We start from the raw sequence: 19,723 nt of genomic DNA, 5'->3' as shown, positions 1-19,723 counted from the left end.
AGTTTACTTCATGATTGCCTTACATTAGAGATATATTTAAGGAAGATTTCTAATCACATATAAATGAAGGAAGATTATATAAATAGGTATACAATAGCATAATTTGCACATTGGTCCTATATGGTCCACATCTTGGCCCTATGTGTATACCATGTATGCGTTTTACTGAATGGCCTTGCAAGCAAAAGAATAGTCTTTTGTGCGATTCCATACAGGGTGTAACAAAAAGGTCGGGATGTTGGAATATCTTACATAATGCACATAGGATCCAAAAACTAAAAATATTTGGGTCAAATATTTTTCAAAAATCTATCCAATGATACTGAAGTTGGACCCCTATCCCCACCAACTGTAGGTGGGGGAAAACTTTAAAATCTTAAATAGGAACCCCTTTTTTATGTAGCTTTGGATTCACAAGGAAAAATGACGTTGATTTGACCTAGGTCTTTTTCAATTTTGGTGTTGGATGGCGCTGTAATCGTAAAAAAATGCAATGTGTGCAAAACTGTTGAGGGGATATTTCAATAAATATACATCAAATTTGAGTACTTAATGTAGAGCATTCAATTTTCAAACTTTGTAGGCAATGAGAAAATCTCAGTCTTCAGAGGAAAGGAGCCTTAAAGTGTAACCGTCATTTCAAAAAACTTTTGATATGTTGTAGGGCAGGTAATTTTAAGCACTTTTGCAATTGGATTAGTAACCCGAATCTTGCTCCTTCCTCTTGAATTCTGTAGACTTCCACTAGATGTCAGCAATCTCACATATGTCTGTTACTATGGGCATTCCGTCTTCAGAAAGAAGCTGAGACTATGGAAAGAGAGACACGCCCCCCTCCCCCTCCCTGCACACAGCTGATTACCTCCTGTCTGCAGCAGTCATGTGCTGACATGAATACTGACTAATGTAACCAAACACTTACACTTATCTTTCCCTCAGCTTTCCCTACACCTGTATACTGTATAAACTAATAATCCACACAAACAGAAACGGCAGCCCCCCCACCCCCATCACCTCACACTCCACAGGAAATGGCAGGAGAGAAGAGACTCCAAGCTGTGCCCTTATGTGCTGTGCTGAAGTTTTACTAAGATAGTAGGTACATAGATAGACAGATATGTAGATAGATAGATAGATTTGGATGGATGGATAGATAGATATAAGATAGATATGAGAGATGGATAGATAGATAGATAGATAGATATTAGAGATAGATAGATACATACATAGATGATAGATAGATATTAGAGATAGATAGATACATACATAGATGATAGATAGATATGAGAGATAGATAGATTTGGATGAATGAATAGATACTGTAGCTAGATAGATAGATAGATAGATAGATAGATAGATAGGAGCTAGATAGATAGATAGATTTATAGATAGGAGCAAGATAGATACATATGAGATAGATACATATGAGATAGATACATAGATAGATACATAGATAGATATGAGAGATGGATAGATAGATATGAGAGATAGGATATGCATTGATAGCTAGCTCTGGTGTCATTGGTCAGCAGCGTGACTTGTGATGAGGTGACAGGAGGCAGGCTCCGCCCCTCCATCTTGATGATTGTAGTTTTTTTTGAGAGCTGGAAACCCTGGTTGCTATGGGCCAAAAAGGTACTAAATGAGGACCGAGAGGCAAAATACTTTGAGAAATGAATCCCAGGGGCACCTGGAGCAGAGTTATGTATTTTAGGGGTTTTTTTGCTCAGAATGATAGTTACACTTTAAGTTAATCAAGCTCTCTGATGTGTGAGAGACAAGGGGACTCTCATTACACCAACACCTCGAAGAGAACAGAAAACTGCTACATTTATGTCGTTGTTCATAGGTTACGCTGAATGATGTTTCTACATGACAAACTAGATTTCCCCCCTCAACCCTGGGGGGGGAATATATGGTAAACTTTAGTTTAGGATGGGGAATGAACTGCACAGGAAAAATTCAGAAGAGCTCCAATATAGCTCGGATACATCCTCTACCATTAATACATCCTCACACACTGTATTTACAGCAATCATGTCATAAAAAATGTTATTTTCTTGCTTTCCACCCTGTGTGCCCCTACCCCACCCCCGCCCCTTTTACTTTATTGTTCAGTTGATACAGTAGCTGGCTATGTATCCAATGAGACTGTTGTATATTTGTTCCCCCTGCGAGGGGCATATGTTTCGACTGTCCAATCTTAAGACATATTTTCACCTACTGAACAATCAAGTTTTGTTGAAACTAAAAAATCTCCAATATAGATGTACTTCTATGCACTCATCTTATGTTGTATTCATCTCACAGATTTAATTAAAATTGTTACTGTTCCATTTGGATAACTATAATTATATATTGCAAAATGTATAATATTACTTTTCAGTCATTTACTCATTGTTATTTTGAGCCTTGTACAGAATACCACAAAATCTTCTATTATAACAACATATTATACTATGTAGTCTTTGCCACAGATAGCACTGGACCCTAAGTATGATTTACGATCATTGCTTGAAGATCAAATCTGTCATTAAAACCATTATAACTAATGAGACATTTACTTTTATGATCTAACCTGCTCTAGACAGATGTATAGTAATTTGTAAAATGAAATGTAATGAGTTGCAATGGGTTTATAACATGTGAATGCTATTAAAAATCTTTAGACAGATAAGCAAACATCAGAACTGCAACCCCAAAAGAAGGGGGCTATTAAATTAGAAGAGCGGTTATGTAACATAGTAAAATAGGTAATAGATGAAGATAAAAATGAATATTGTTTGTGTTGTTGGTGATGCCTTTTCTACCGATAACCAGTTACAAATATGGAATACATAAACCCAACTGCCCCTTAAAATCAAATCTTTTAATAATATAATATGATAAACAGGCTTTTGCCCGTCCTTTTTACAAATTATTTCCAATCAGTTTTTATTTTTCAATGTATTCTTAATAAATTGTTACTGTATTCAATATTTCAGCAAAAAAGAAGGAAAAATGAAGGAACAACAAAGATACAGGGGGAGATTTATTGCCACGGGGCATGGAGTGGGCGTAGAGGGGCACAGAGGCCAGTGGAGTGGGGGGAGGGGGGCATGGTGTTCCCTCCCTGTGCCTCCATAATTTTGAAAAACCTGCAAACTTTCATTTTCAGGTTTTTGCAGACCTCTTGATGTATCCGCCGGGACACAAGGAGGTGAGGCCTTTATCATAAATCTTTATTATGATAAATTTCCCCCATAGTATATATCAGTGACAGATAATCAGCAGTAGCAAGAGGCTTATAGATGGGAGTATGGTCTCTATCATTGGGCAAAAGTTTGGTTCCAGACAAGTAAATCAGCTAAATGTGCCAGTCCATATGGCAGCAGGGTCTCTGTTAGTCACAATACTCAGGACACAGATAAAAGTGCAGGGGCAATAACAGTCTGTCTGTGTATGGGTTTTGTGTGTAACGCTGTCTGCCTGTCTACCAGGGACGTAACTTGAGGGGGTGCAGAGGGGGTGCAACCAGGCCCAAGAGGCTTTGGGGGCCCATAAAGTCACACTTTCCCATATGAGAAGACTATTACTATAAACCATACATTATAATCGGGGGCCTGGCACAGACTTTGCACTGGGGACCATCAGCTTCAAGTTACGCCACTGCTGTCTACTCATATTCTGCATTTCAGTACTAGTACTCCTATCCTGTTCATATAGGCAATTTACAGTACTATTCTTCCTATCCTGCATAAACAAGAACAGTGTTACTCCTTTCCTGTTTAAATAGGCACTTCACAGTACTAGTTTTCCTTCCTGTCATAAACAGGAGCGGCACTGAGTTACTGATTCTTCATGTATGCTGCAAATATCGACACTATAACTAATTGGTATCTGTCTTATGGGGTTTTTGACTTCCTGTGGATCACTTTGGGATAATAGGTTGGATTTGATGGATATGCATCTTTTTACAACCTATGATACTAGCACATTAGTACTAGTCCTATCTTGTATATATGTGCACTTCATAGTATGTCTTCTACTCTGTATTTGTGGGCACAGTACAGTTAATGTTATTTTAAATGTATAGGCACAGCACAGATCTTCAACTTCTATGTTTATATATGGGCATTGCACTTTAATTCTTAATACTTTCTCCTCCTCACTCGTCAACATGCTAAAGCCCCCCTGAGTTCTCTATTATCTGCTCAAACCTCTAAAACATATCCATTAAAATCAGATCGGCTGTATCGTCTCTGTTTAACCAAAATGTATTTAATTAGGCAATCCATTCATTAGATGTTTTTCCTCATTGAAAGATCTTTAATCTATTTTGATACAGCCAACTTGAATAAAAATTAAAATACGTTGTACAAAATTTGATTTATAATGATAATTTTCTCATAACATGTTCACTTTATTTAAATAAGCAGCCCTAGCATTTACAGTGAAGCTTGCTGCCAGGACACCTCTTGGTTTCAGAATGTTTGGTTGGGGAAACAATCGTTGGTCAATGTATGGTCAACAATGGAGCCTTGAGGAAATGGGGTTAAAAACACAGATGGTTCAAGAAAAGAATAAAACCTCACCAAATTAATATATATGTATGGTTATGCACTCTTATAGGTATTTCCAATTAGAGGCAGCTAAAGTTGCTGGACAGATATTCACATAAACTAAATTCATCTCTTCTTCAGTAGCTCTCAGCGCTCGCTGAAGCATATAATAACTACCTGCAGTGCAGCACACTTGTACTTTTACAAAAAATATGTCTGCAATTAAAAATCAGTGGAACAACAGTAAAACAGTAAACTCGCATGCAAATCCTTCAAAAATTACAAGGTAATTAACAAAAATTAACAAAAAGCTTTAATGCCATTTTAAGCAAATCCACTTTCACAACACGTAAATTGCCATGTTTACACAGCTCATCATCTAGTAGAAGTGGTAGCACAACACGCCTGCACTACCTTCCCTCCTGAACAGTTCCAATTCTTACTGCTTTATTTTCAATAGTTCTCTCCAAAATTCCAATAAGACTTAAACAATGCTATAGGAATTAGGGCATAGAAACAGATGAGCATTTGTGCAGTTGGTCAGTACTAACATCTCCTGGGATAGGTGTTACAGTTTATATATCAGGAGACCGGGATGACAGCTGCTATGACTGAGGTAGCTGCAATGTAGATAAATGCTCATTTTGAAGAAAAAGCATCTAATCAACTCATGAGAGAGAAACATTTTTCTTATTGGGATAATTGTTTTTGATTGAGTCAATATTTTGTCCAGTTTTGTATACCTGAGATCTAGAAAACCACTATGAATTTATACAGACAATAACAAACAATAAAATTTATTCCCTGAAAATGGACATCCTCTTTATTGAGCAGATCCTAACATCAAAGTTTGGATTCAAAGTTTGGCGTTAATTCTGTAATTTCCACTGGCAAATGCCAATGGCATTTAAATGCCTGTGGTCGCACACCGACACTAACCTGCCATTAGTGCCGGGCACTGCCATTTTTGGGCGCACAGTTCTTCTAGCAGGTTAGTAGCCTCCGTAGTTTATATGTCAATGGCGACATTACCAGGGACGTTTAAACAGTTAACACCCAATCACTGGCACTGATCTTGGGTGTTACTGGTTGGGGTCTGGGTCCGGTGCTCGAAATCATACACAGGATCTTTAAATTCAAATTTCAACATCTCCCCTCATCACTAGTTGTGACTATAGAAAATGTGAAAACCAATCATAACATGTAAAAATTGCAATTCATTTTATGTACAATAGATATTTTGTAAATTTCATCTGACATACGCATTTAGGTGTGGATTTGCCATTTATAGGGTCCCAAGCAAAGTTATGTAAAACTTATGAGAGCAGGTGCTAGTAAGCATCCCACTTATTTCAGCGAATGGACTGGGAATAATGGAATAACTACTTTATTCTATGCCCACCTTCCCCCCAGACACACTGTCACATTATTTTTAAAAAATAACTGAAAACACACAGCAGAGGAAGGAAGGTAATACGTGGGGATGACTTGCTTTATTAAATTAATGACAGAAACACACCACTGCTCTCGGTACATCATCCTGAATAACATGGTGGCCAAAAGTACAGTGTTCCGGTGACAGGACTCTAACATCATAGTTACACATGATACAAGGTGTCCCTGCATCTCCACAGAGTGTGTGTAGGACAATAACATTTCGACTTTGTTGTTCAGTGGCTTTGAACTTGGGTCTTGTCACTGCTGCCAATCCCTGACTTTTATGATGATCTGCTACAGTCAATGATTGACTGGATCAGGAAGTGCAGAGCAGAAGGCAAGCTATGTTTTCTATTGTTTTCACTTTATAGTGACACTGAGGGTTATGTTCACTCACCCCCAGCCCCCTGCACTAGATATATGAAGAGGCTCCAACCCCCTGATAAATCTGGTGGGCATCTGTGCCAATTGACAGGGCCTGTCATAGAATTGTATTTAGCCTGAGTGGGCGCAGGCTATAACAAGTGTGCAGGCACACGGGCAAGAACATGCCATGCCATCCCACGTCCCTGCCAAACCACCTCCCTCGACACCCCTCCATGCGTACTTGGCGTCAAGGTGGCATAAAGGTGGAAATGTTTCTGTTGTTGCACCAGGAATTGCAATTATTTCAGGGCCAAAAGACTGGTGTACAAGACCTCATAAATATCCCCTGCTGTGTCTGTGATGTGTTTAATCAAACATTTTTTATAAATGTATTCATTTGTGGTAATTTTTCCATCAGGGATCTGTAATTCTTTATTGTTTGGGCAATTCCAATGTACATTTTCTTACGTACCATGCGGATGATGCGCGGCAGCCACTCCTGGCCTATGGAGTGAGCGGCGTGGTCCGGCGAAGAGGCTGCTCCTCAGACCGCCCCCCTCATGAATACGCCAGAGCGCTTTGAGAGCAGTCTGGCGTTTCTAGTGTACAGCAGAGGTGTATCCAAGGTTTCCGATAACACTAGCACTAGGTTGTAGCACTAGGACCTGCTTACTTTAGTAAACAGTTCCTAGTGCCATTTTCGAGGGTGAAGGTCCTCTTTAATCACACATTTTTTTTATAAATGTATGTATTTGTTGTGGGCATTTTTTCATTTGGAATCTGTAATTGTTTATTGTTTGGGTAATTCCAATGTACATTTTTTTTATGTACCATGTGGATTTCAGCTGCCAATTTATTCTTATAATTTAAGTCTCATTTATCTTTGCTTTATCAAAATGTTGTCACAATAGCCTGTCTACTCAAATTAGGATTGTAACCTAGTCAAATTAGTTCTGTAATCAATCCAGAAATCTAACTTGCTGTCTGTTTACTTTTTTTGTTTTTAATTATTTTGATGCTAATTTTCCATTACAATAATTGTACCTTTTAAGCATTCAGGGCATCATACTCGAATAAATGAATATGAGTCAGCCCATAACATACACATAGGAAAATGCTGTTTATCACACATGCAGCTTTTTTCAATATGACGATACCCTCATTATTTTAAATGAAAATTGATGTTTACAAGAGCTGCAAGGTAAATCTATATTAATACTAGGAGTGTAAAATTTGCATAATACGAATTATACTTGCAAAGTTATGCACTGCAATATAGGTACAATATACCGTCAGAAGACATATCAAGTTCTTTGTAAAATAACTAATATTGTAAAATAATAATAAGTTCATATAATGTGAGTCTCAGAAATACACAGGACGTACAGTATAGCAATTTACTGGTTAACAGAGTATTAATCTGCTCATTTCAGATTATCTGAATATTGGCAGGACCATAGTTAGCTACTATACATTTGACCAAATCTTGTTTTGTGCCAAACAAATGGAAGACCATCTTTTTAGTACATGAAGGATCTCTTGTATCTCGTTTTTAAAGGAGGAGTGTGACAATTACTTAAAAACGTGTTTGCAGAGAATAAGGCACATTTGCAACAGTTTTCTGAGTGACTTTGCACGTTTTTTTAGGTGTAACCTGCTTGCACAGGTATTTTGTGGCGCAGCTGCACTAGGCATCATGCGACACAAATTAGGGGGTGTTCCGGTGCTCAGTGACCATTGCCTGATTTAACATCCAAAGTCTGTCGCACGCCCTATGTTAATGGTGCACCACAAAGAAGTACAGGTGAACTCTGTCGGGCCAGTACAGGGAAGCGACAGATTTATGATTCATGGCGCATGTTCTTAATGAATCTAGCGCTCTCTGCATTTTAAACGGGAAGAGCACTTTTAGTGCAGTTTCCCACATTCTTAGGAAATGTGCCCCATTCTGATATATGTGAAGACAGAAAAGATAGGTGGAATCATTGTAAAGTTGGAGCAATGTGGGATGCATAGAATCATAGGGCAGCGTGTACAGTATATCCTGTGGGATATATCATTTCTTTAACTCATCTTGTTTAAAGTAAGCAGTCATAATAGACAAATCCTCTAAATCTCTAAATCTGAAAGATGGTATAAATGGCTGCTGGGATGTATTTCCTTGTAAATTGTTGTGCGTGTCTTGTATACAGCTTAGGTATAAGTCTTATATTGTTTCACAATACATGCTGAGACTTACAATTTTACCATGAGATTTATCTGTCGTGATGGTCAAATTTCAGTACAGTTCAAGTGGCTTCAGGCATGTCTTTGTATATAAGAAAGTAATGCTGTTTCAGGGTTTATTGGTTAGTAACAATATTTCCTCTTTTGTAGGCACATCCATTGATTGATGTACCAGTTCTTTTTTATTGCTTGGATTTGTGGGAATGAAGAACAGCTCTTCTGTGGTTCAAGAGAGAATTCAAAGAAAATGAAAGATTTTAAGATCTAAACATGCAAGGTAATAGACACAATACGATAAGTAAAAAGAAGTGCAATTTGAAATTAACAAGTAATAAAGTATTCGGTATATTAAAGTTATGTTATGTTAAAATTATATGTGTGTTTTAGAAATATTTTCCTTCGAGTAAAAAGCATTGAAATCTGGGAAAACTTGTTAGGAGAGTAGATGGATAGGTACTGACCTCTATATAATAAAAGTACAAGATGAGAACTCGTGTCTTAAAGGGGTTGTCCCCTTTTAGCAAATAATTGATAATTGTATAATGACAAGTTTTGCAATATACTTTCTGTATCAATTCCTCACAGTTATAAAGATCTCTGCTTGCTGTCATTCTATAGAAAGCTTCATTGTTTGCTTTCAGTGGATAGAAATCTGTCCATGGTTATGTGATGGAGATGAAGGGGCATTAGCCGTATTACACAGCTCCGATTGCTCTCTGTGATAATAACAGCTTGTACACCTGCGTGTCCATCACAAACTCCCACGAAATCTGCAGCCAGAGTCTACTGAACAGAAGGGCAACACCCCGAAGTACACTCTTTATTCAGTGGAAGAAAACATAGAACATTTCTATAGAAGGACAGCAAGCAGAGGTCTAGAAAACAGCGAGGAATTGATACAGAAAGTATATTGTAAAATTGTATAACTTTTCATCACACAAACAATATCAATTATTTGCTGAAAGTAGACAACCCCTGTAAGAAAACAATTTTTAGGATAAAAAGAAAGGTAATACCCTTATTACATAGCTGAATGCGATAATACAGGATCCTGTCACTGAAAACAAGTAATGGCCACAGCTCCTCTCTTTTTCAGCTCAGTGACCTCTTCACAGTGCATTGTCCCATAGAAGTTGATACATTTAAAAAGAAAACACATGTATCACTATCTAAATTTAATTAGTAAAATAAATATATATGGAAAAAATCCCTTTGATATCTTAGTGTAAAAGATGTTTTTTACTCACTGATCTTGGCAAATGAGCTCATGCTGATTTGTAGGACCCTCCACTATGAAATTAGCCAAAAGGAACAAGGGCAAACTAGATTTTCTGTTTTTAGATTTTCCCTTTTAGATTTCATATTTTCTAAACCATACAAGCCATATTGATGAGCATATACTGCTTAAAAAATGTGTTTTGAGCCTTTGATTTTGATAACCTTTCCAATGAGAACATTGTCCCCTTCTCTGTTGACCAAGCATAATTCTTTATAAGTTTGTAGTTACTGTTTCTCCTATTGAAGCACAATCCTGTTCAAATGATTTTGACTAATCTGCAGCAGTAATACCGGGCAAAGCCCCTACTAATTGAGCTGCACCACTTTAATGACATGACTAAAGACCAATTTTAAGGATAGACAATCAATATCAAATGCCCCCAAACCACTCTTAAAGGGAGTCTATCACCTTCCAACTTACCCACAACTTAATACAACATTTTGTAGAGCACTTCACAGACATAACTGTCCTGTTTTTCCAGTGATTTTACTATTTCAGAGTTTTCATTTCCATCAATTTGCAAGTGGTGCAACAAAACTTCTTTATTTCTTTATATGCATTCAGCAACTTCGCTTTTTTCAAGGCCTGGCATATTTTGCAGGAGAGTGTAAAATTAAGAAAACTAAAATTACAGATCATTTAAAAAAACAGGAAAGTTTGGACTGGAAAACTTAAAAATGCCCTAAAGAATATTGATTTGACTTGTGTGCGAATAAGGAGGTAAAAGAAGACCTTTAAAGTGGACAACATTTTTAATACTCTAACCATTGCTTGCTTGCAAAAGCCACTGTAGCACAGTAGCTGGTGCTTTCACCAAGCATGGGTTCAAAATGGCTTCTTGAAAATGGCTGTATGAAACGGCTGTACAAGGATGGTGTTTTTTCATTTGACTGCTTCATAATTACATTCATAATGTTTTAGCCCATACTTTAGTATTATCCCAAGTTTTCCAAGAAAAAACATTCTGGTGCCAAATATCTGTACTCATTAAAAGACTAAATGTAGCAGGATCATTTCATATGCTGCTTTCAACAACTCTGCTTTCAAGGCCCTTCTGTGTCTTCTGTCCAGAAGTCATTGAAAGATATATTGTGCTCACTATAAACGATTCTGAAGTCAAAGACTTCAATGGACCAATTACACTACAGAGCAAAGTAGGGTCAATCTATTTCATTCTAATGATATAATTGACATCATTGTATTAAATCCAACAGAGGAATGGTCTTTAAACCTTTGTTTCTGATGAAAAGCCTCCAAATTACATTTATTGATTAAAACTACAGGATTATCTCACATTCTCCTCTATATTAATTGGACCTATTTAAGAAACATTGGTAAAGCATGAAGCCAACAATATAGGTAGAGCAGGCTTAATAAGAGGGTTCAAAGCAATTAAAAACACATGACCCGTATTACCATGACAACCATTTTCCATTGCCACATGAAGGATCTCAAATTCATTTTTCATAAATAAATAATTATGATATTCTTTTGCTAGAAACCTGTAGGGTGCATCCACAGGCTTCACAATCATCAGGATGCATACATGGATAGCACTGTAGGAAATCAATCCTTAAATAAAAACGTATTGTCGCCAATGGCAACTAGATTTCAGCTAATTCTAAAGGTTGGAAAATGAGAACATCCTTCTGATTGCTTGCCATGGGCAACAGGGTTGCTTTGTTAGTTCTTTACATGACTTTACTGAAATTTTTTTATTTTTACTTCGAAAATCTTAGCATCCAAGAACTGGTAACAGACAGATTTTTTATTAACAAATTAAATATAAAATTTATGAACACAAAATACAAACATCAAAAATAGATCGATTCTTGGATTCAATTCCAAGCTACAATTATTGCAACTGCTTCAACGGTTGATGCTTTATTCTGTATCCACACAAACCTGCACCTGTACATTGGAATATACCGCTACAATAGAACATGTCCAGCAATTATGTGCAGATGCTAGTCACACATCTATGATTTTTATAAAGGACACATTTCACATTTTTGTGCCAATTTTGTTCCTACCATTGTTTATACCATTTAAGTATTTTAGTTTCCTTTTTAGAAATCCTATTTTCAACATTATAAAATTTATATAATTTCAGCAACTGGTCACAACATATTCACATAACACTTTAGAAAAATGTTGACATAGAATATATTTAACATTATTTTTTCTTATAATTATGTATTATTAGACATTTTGTTTCTATATTTAATTTGTCTCTTCTATTTGTAAACTCCCCCTCTGTATTTCAACATTAAATTTATTCAATTTTCACTTTAGATTTTCCCTGTTACTGGATGTGACAGTTGTTAAAATTAGGATTGTGTTAGATCAGTTTAAGCCCAGAGCTCTCTTTGCTCACTACAAGACTAGAATCCTGAAGTTCTCCCTTGAGCAGCAGTAAGGGGCACTATTGGGGAGGATTTATACTTGAAGTTGTGTTAGTTTTTCTGGTGTACTACTGTTCCTAAATTGTTGTATGTGATGATTTACTGGGAGTCAAATTTATTATGAAAGTCATTCACTATTCAAAAAGTTGCACAAAAAGGTCCCTTCTCGGTGTATGAAATGGCTTATAGTTTGCAACTTTTGTGCAAAAATTCACAAACATACTGCAAGCCTCAGCACCAAATATGCCAGATTTATCAAGCAGGAAAACCCGCTGTGATAAATCGGACAGGCAGAAGAGATCTAAAAGTTTAATTAAAACTGGTGCACAATTCCTGTATTATGATAAATGTTCCCCTGTGTGTCTATACCACTGTATATATTTAAATAAACATAAATATAAATGTACAGGCAGTCCCCTACTTAAGGATACCCAACATACAGACGACACTTCTGCACTCTGTGACCTCTGGAGAAGCTCTCTGGATGCTTTACTCTTTTCCCAGACTGCAATGATCACGTGTATGTAATGAAGCTTTATAAATAATCCTTGGTCCTATTAAAGCAAAAAAAATTGAAACTCCAATTGTCACTGGGGAAAAAAAAAATTTGTCTGGAACTACAATTATAAAATATATAGTTTTGAATTACATACAAATTCAACAAACCTATGGAACCTATTTTGTACGTAACCTGGAGACTGCTTGTATATAGCTGGCAGAAAAAATGCCATATTCATAAATGCTTCTATAGTTTCAATTAGGGCAATTTATTGTGATACCATGTTTTTTCATCAATACTTCAAAAACGAAAGTCTCTAGTAAATTACAGGAATTCAAGAGATAAAACACTTAACATGCTTAGCACATGATGCATTTCTAATCCTCAGACTGGCTCAAAATACAGTGCAGATTTTTGGATTAACCTGCAGACTGCTCGTATGAAACAATCTGGCAATGATCAATCAATGCTCTTGTCTAGCAACTACACAAGATTCCATAACAATCTGCTCTTGTTCTATACTGATTCAAGGTCTGCTGTAATTCTCAGGTCTATTAAACTGATATTTATCCCTTTAATGTAATTTGGGGCTGTGGCCTCACTGTACATTGTAATGCTGCTATCTGAGATATTGCCTATCCTCCTATTACAGAATTTCTTCTGACTCCCTTCCTTGACAGTGATGGGCTAATGTGTGGAAATATCTGTGTAGGTTTGTATATAAAACCTAGTACTCACCACCATGAGAAATGCACGGCAGTTAAATAGCTAGAAGGAGTGCTTGCTTCACAAATACAATTTATGACTGTGAGTCCACTGTGTGATGCAGCTGTTACTACTAGACAAATCACAAGATATCATTTTGTGCTGTCTTTCATTTTTCATTGTCACAGTCATATCCTACGCTTACAGAGAAGGAAATAATTATTCTATCTCTGGCTGATTTTGTAAGTTTGCCCACTGACAAAAACATGAATAGTTTATAATTTTAAGGTTAGGTTAATTTTAAGGTTAAAAGACAGAATATCAAAATTAAAATGCAGAAAATCACATTGTAAAAATGTATTTGCTTTTTCAGTGAGAAATAAGTATTTTATCCCCCTGGTTTAATACTTGGTGGTAAAACCCATGTGGGCAGGCGAAACACTCAGACTTTTTTGTAGTTGATGATGAGGATGATGAGGTTTGCGCACATGTCAGGTGGAATTTTGGTCCACTCCTCTTTGAAGATCATCTCTAAACCATTAAGATATTGAGGCTGTATCTTCAAAACTTGAAGTTTCAGCTCCCTCCATAAGTTTTCTATAGAATGAAGATCTGGAGACTGGCTAAGTGTCACAGGTGGTCCAGCGACCCGCAATATTGCGGCTCACGGCTCACCCGTGTTTTTCTGCACCCGCAACCGCATCGCGCACATCTCACCTCTCCTGGCTGGTCATTTTTAGGAAAACTATATAAGCCTGCCTCTCCCTGTGCAACCTGCCGGATCTTCAAGCCTTGAGCCATAGAGAAAGCTGAGTTTGATGCCTTGCGCTATTTCTGGGATTTCCCGTTGTGACCCCGGTACCGTTTCTGACTTTGCTCCTTTGCCGCCTGTCTGACCTGTTGCTACGTCTCCGACCTTGAACCTGTGCTGCCCGTCCTGACCTACTGCCTGTCCACTACCTCTGAGCCTGACACTTAGCTACTCCATTACCTTTTTATGCTTTTTTGAGCCGCTCCTTGTTGCCTTGGCTATATGTTATGGGTCATTGTTCTGCTGGAAGTCACAACCCATTTTTAACGTCCTGGAGGAGGGAAGGAGGTTGTTACTCAGGATTTTATGGTACATGGCCCCATCCATTCTCCCGCAGTGAATTAGTGAGGCCGGTGTTGTTTGGGTCATAGGCAGCATTTCTCTTCCTTCAAACATGTTGAGTTAATGCCAAAGGGCTTAATTTGTGTCTCATCTGACCACATCATCTTCTGTCAATCACTCACAGAATTAAAACCTCAAATGGGCCAGCATGTACCTTCTTGAGCATACTGTAGTAAGGAAGTATATGGTAGGATGAAGCAGTGAACCTAGGGTTAAAGTGCCTCAAGGGGTCTAAAAAATAGTAACAAAAAATAATTATATGTAAACTCAACGGTCACTTTATTAGGTACACCTGTCCAACTGCTCGTTAACACTTAATTTCTAATCAGCCAATCACATGGCGGCAACTCAGTGCATTTAGGCATGTAGATATGGTCAAGACAATCTCCTGCAGTTCAAACCGAGCATCAGTATGGGGAAGAAAGGTGATTTGATGCCTTTGAACGTGGCATGGTTGTTGGTGCCAGAAGGGCTGGTCTGAGTATTTCAGAAACTGCTGATCTACTGGGATTTTCACGCACAACTATCTCTAGTCTGTACAGAGAATGGTCTGAAAAAGAAAAAACATCCTGTGAGCTGCAGTTCTGAGGGCGGAAATGCCTTGTTGATGCCAGAGGTCAGAGGAGAATGGGCAGACTGGTTGGAGCTGATAGAAAGGCAACAGTGACTCAAATCACCACCCGTTACAACCAAGGTAGGCAGAAGAGCATCTCTGAACGCACAGTACGTCGAACTTTGAGGCAGATGGGCTACAGCAGCAGAAGACCACACCGGGTGCCACTCCTTTCAGCTAAGAACAAGAAACTGAGGCTACAATTTGCACAAGCTCATCGAAATTGGACAGTAGAAGATTGGAAAAACGTTGCCTGGTCTGATGAGTCTCGATTTCTGCTGCGACATTCGGATGGCCCCTTGGTACCAATTGAGCATCGTTGCAATGCCACAGCCTACCTAAGTATTGTTGCTGACCATGTCCATCACAATGTACCCAACATCTGATGGCTACTTTCAGCAGGATAATGTGCCATGTCATAAAGCTGGAATCATCTCAGACTGGTTTCTTGAATATGACAATGAGTTCAATGTACTCAAATGGCCTCCACAGTCACCAGATCTCAATCCGATACAGCATCTTTGGGATGTGGTGGAACAGGACAACAAATCTGCGGCAACTGTGTGATGCCATCATGTCAATATGGACCAAAATCTCTGAGGAATTCTTCCAGCACCTTGTTGAATCTATGCCACGAAGAATTGAGGCAGTTCTGAAGGCAAAAGGGTGTCCAACCCGTTACTAGCATGGTGTACCTAATAAAGTGGCCGGTGAGTGTATATATAAAAATAGTAACAAAAAATAATTATATGTATATATATAAATAAATTAAAAACTAAAACGTTCAAATCACCCCACTTACCCTAGAACTGATATAAAAATAAACAATACAAATCATAAACATGTTCGGTATCACTGAGTCCAAAAAAGTCTGATCTATCAAAATATATCGTCTGTAGGAGTTAGAACTCTTAATGGTTGCTAGGGGATAAATATTTATTTCTCTCAGCAAAATGCTAATAAATTTAAAAGTTATATAATGATTTTCTAGATTGTATTTTTGATATTCTGTCTCTCAATGTTAAAATTAACTTACCCTTAAAATTGTAGACTGCTCATGTCTTTGTCAGTGGAAAAACTTACAAAATCAGCCAGAGATCAAACAATTATTTCCTTCACTGCACGTAGGGTAGAATAGAAGGCCAAGATGCATGGATGGATGGATTAAAATATAAGATGACCACAGTTCCAGGATATCATTCTTGATTTTGATGGCAGATTTCCTTTAAAGCTAAAAAATTCCATCCCAACTGCAGATCAAATGACCTGTACTCACAGCATAGTTGTATCTATGATGCTGCTCAGTTCTTCAAACCAACTCAAACATAGTGGGGCACATTTATCAGGGCATTTAAAACTGAAGCATTGAAATAGCCACAATTTCTGTCGCACGGCCAGGAATTGCACCTATTTCCTCACTTAGGCCACCTTGGGCATGGATGAGCAAGAAGGGGGCATGGCTGGCAGCGGATTGATGTCCTGCATCTGTGCACAAGCTATGGCTGGCGCAAGCTATGGTGAAATTCTATGCTAGGCTGGAGCGGGCGTAGAACTGCTCACTTGATAATTTCACTGGGTGCTGTTGGCATGGAGAACGATGCACTAGCATATGTTTAATCTCCCCAATATGTCAACATAATACAGTTCATAAAATACACAGACATTATAGAAATGAAATGAATGAAGATCCAATTTGACTTGTGTTGCCAATGGATTTTGTTACCAATTTATTATTTACTATTGTTTTAATTGGTTATATGTCAAGATTGTCACTGTCACAGTTTTTTTAGGCGGGGAGAAGTATATTTTTAAACTCTAAGCTCTACCCATGTTAAGTGACATAAATGAGACTGAATAATTGAATAAGATCCTTCAAAGTTAAACATGTACATATTAGACATGGACGTAACGGATCATATGACCCTCCATCTGCCATTTTATTTTAAACCAATCAAAATACAATAAATTACTATACTTTTTCCATATGCTTAATTATGCCAAGAGTAGCAAATGTATATAATTCTAGCTGCACTTTGGCAATCACCTACTTGTTTTTTTGGGTGTATTTTCATCACTCCAATTCTTTAGAAATCCTAAATCAGCCAAAAGGTGGTCATATCTTTTGCATTTGCTTAAACTTTCCAGCTGGAAACAATGCAAAACCTGCTGCTTCCAATTTCAGTGCCATGAAGAGCAGAATTGTTACATGGCCAAATTAAGCAGCACTTCCAATGTACTTATCATGACTAAGCAGCAAGTAGCATTTGACATCAATTTAATGGTTTCTTTTTTCATAAAGTAAAAAAAATGTAATTTTAAATTAATTTAGGAGGGTCCCTGATTGAGAGTTTGATAAAAGAATTCATCATGGCCACATTGCTTTGCAGAGCCACGGCAATACAAATGAACACAGCAAATAAATTCATCCATCTATAAGCTCATGTGAGGTGGTCCTCAATCCTATTGTTTCATATGACATGTTATAATGACATGTAATGTCTTATTTTATTTGTATATGCACCCCATGAGCTGTAAAGCACTGAGGAATATTATAGCGATGTATAAATAAAGATTTATTATTGCAATGTTTTTCTAATAAAAAAGGATGGAGGGGAGTGTAAATTTTACACATTGGTGTCGTATTTTTCTGCCCTGGGTTTGCAGTAATGAATCAGGCACAAAATTCATGTTTCACATTCTGATTTTAATAGATTTTCTACGAACTTCTTATGAATTTTACCCTTTCTATTTGCTTTGCATTTCAAATACCTAGTAAGTTCATGGAAAATCTGTTTGAAATTCAATGTAATATCTTATGGCATTATGATAATTTCTGGGCCTCACCAGTAGTTGAAGTTCATGGCAAAATTACAAATATATCTAAAGTTATATAGAATTTTTCTTCTTAATCTAATATAATATTGATGTTTGCACAAAAGTCAATAACATTGCTAAATTAGATATTGTTGAAGCCAAGGGAAGACCTGTGCAGAAGAAAAGATTAATGCTCAGTAATTCCTATCAAACCTACATCCCTAACCACAACTCACAGACACCTCACCTATGAAGAAAGCTTTACAATTTAAGAAGTACAAATTTATGGGTTCTATTTCCTTAAAATTCATCAATACCCAAGAGGGTTTAGCTGTAAACTATGCTGCTTATACAAAATATAACAGCATGATGTAGAAACGCCTATACAGCATTATGCTGGCACTTTCATGAGGACCATAGAGACCAGAAGCAGTGCTAGAAAATGTTTTACATGTTAATGGGGAAAAACATCTCCTAATCAATAGGACGTGATGCAGTTTAAAAAACGAAACATTTTCTAGACAAAGTGCAGCTCTGCTTCATCCTGTGTGGATGGAATATTTAAATGTGACTTTGAACATCTAGTATTTTATAGCAGCAGCCAGAACATGAAAAAACATCATGAATTAACAAGGAGTTAGAAAGATGTGTTATTGTTAGTAGCTAAAGTAATTGAAGTGACTAGATTTATATGTCTTAGTTGCTTACCATGGAATTAATTCTCCAGATGCAAAAAAAAAAATCGATAATTTTCTTTTGGTAAGAAGTTAGGAAGCTCGGAGCTGCAGTCTCTGTAACATTTAATCTCATTTCCTTAAACGAAAAAAGAAACTGCCATACCTTATCAGACAAAACACTACCTGAAAGTATTTAAAAATGTATGGCTTTTGTGTACAAGAACATCTATGTTGTCTCCAGACAATATTGTATTGCATTATATATTAGAGAACCCTCTCCATCTCATTTGTGATTCCTATTTGGCATCAATGCTCTTCTAAGCAAGCTCTGGTTCCCCACATGGGCCATGAGTAGAATAATGAAGAATATGGCTCAAATTGATAGAAAGTTCTACATTGTTTGGCAGGACCTGTCATTGGTTGGAAGCACACATGCAATTTTGTGGTAATTTTAGGTATTCTCTTTGATGCAGCTTTCTAGAAAAGGCCAACATTTTATTTAGCAGAAATGAGCAGTACACATCTTCTTTTTTTTTCTCCTACTTGTTTTGAATCCACTCCTTCCTCAGTTTTACAGTACATAATCACACCACATGTACTATGATCATCCATGATATTGGGGCACATTTAGGCCTCTTGCACACTAGCGTTGCGTTTCACGTCAGGGTGCAATGCGTGAAAAACTGACGTTTTTGCTGCGTTTTTGTTTCATTTTTGTTCGCGTTTTTTTGCGTTTTCGGTGCGTTTTTCACGCGCGTTTTTTTAAGTCAATGGGACTTTTTCAAAGGGACCAAGGTTCGGGAATAAAATGTTTTATTTAATTGAAAAATAATGTCTTCTGATAAGTTGCAAACATCTGCGATCTATTCTTCACTGTTCCCCGTGTATATTATCTCCCGACAAGTTAGCAGATGTGAAGAACAGTGAAGAATAGAATAAAAACAGTGAACACAGTGAACACAGTGAACACAGGATCATTTTAGATAAAAACACAGTGCAGAACACAGT

General features: G+C 37.2%; 1 protein-coding gene across 1 annotated transcript in view; it reads left to right on the top strand.

Annotated features, from left to right (window-relative positions):
* Positions 1-19,723, top strand: part of RTN4R (reticulon 4 receptor) — a 147,186-nt gene that overhangs the window by 83,229 nt on the left and 44,234 nt on the right. Inside the window, exon 3 of the mRNA XM_072146510.1 lies at positions 8,721-8,847. Coding sequence (XP_072002611.1) covers positions 8,841-8,847 — 7 coding nt within the window. The 5' untranslated portion in view covers positions 8,721-8,840. The remainder of the gene's footprint in view (positions 1-8,720; positions 8,848-19,723) is intronic.

Source organism: Engystomops pustulosus, chromosome 1 (assembly GCF_040894005.1).
Source record: "Engystomops pustulosus chromosome 1, aEngPut4.maternal, whole genome shotgun sequence".
NCBI classification, from domain to species: domain Eukaryota; kingdom Metazoa; phylum Chordata; class Amphibia; order Anura; family Leptodactylidae; genus Engystomops; species Engystomops pustulosus.
This window is presented reverse-complemented; position numbering and strand designations above follow the sequence as displayed.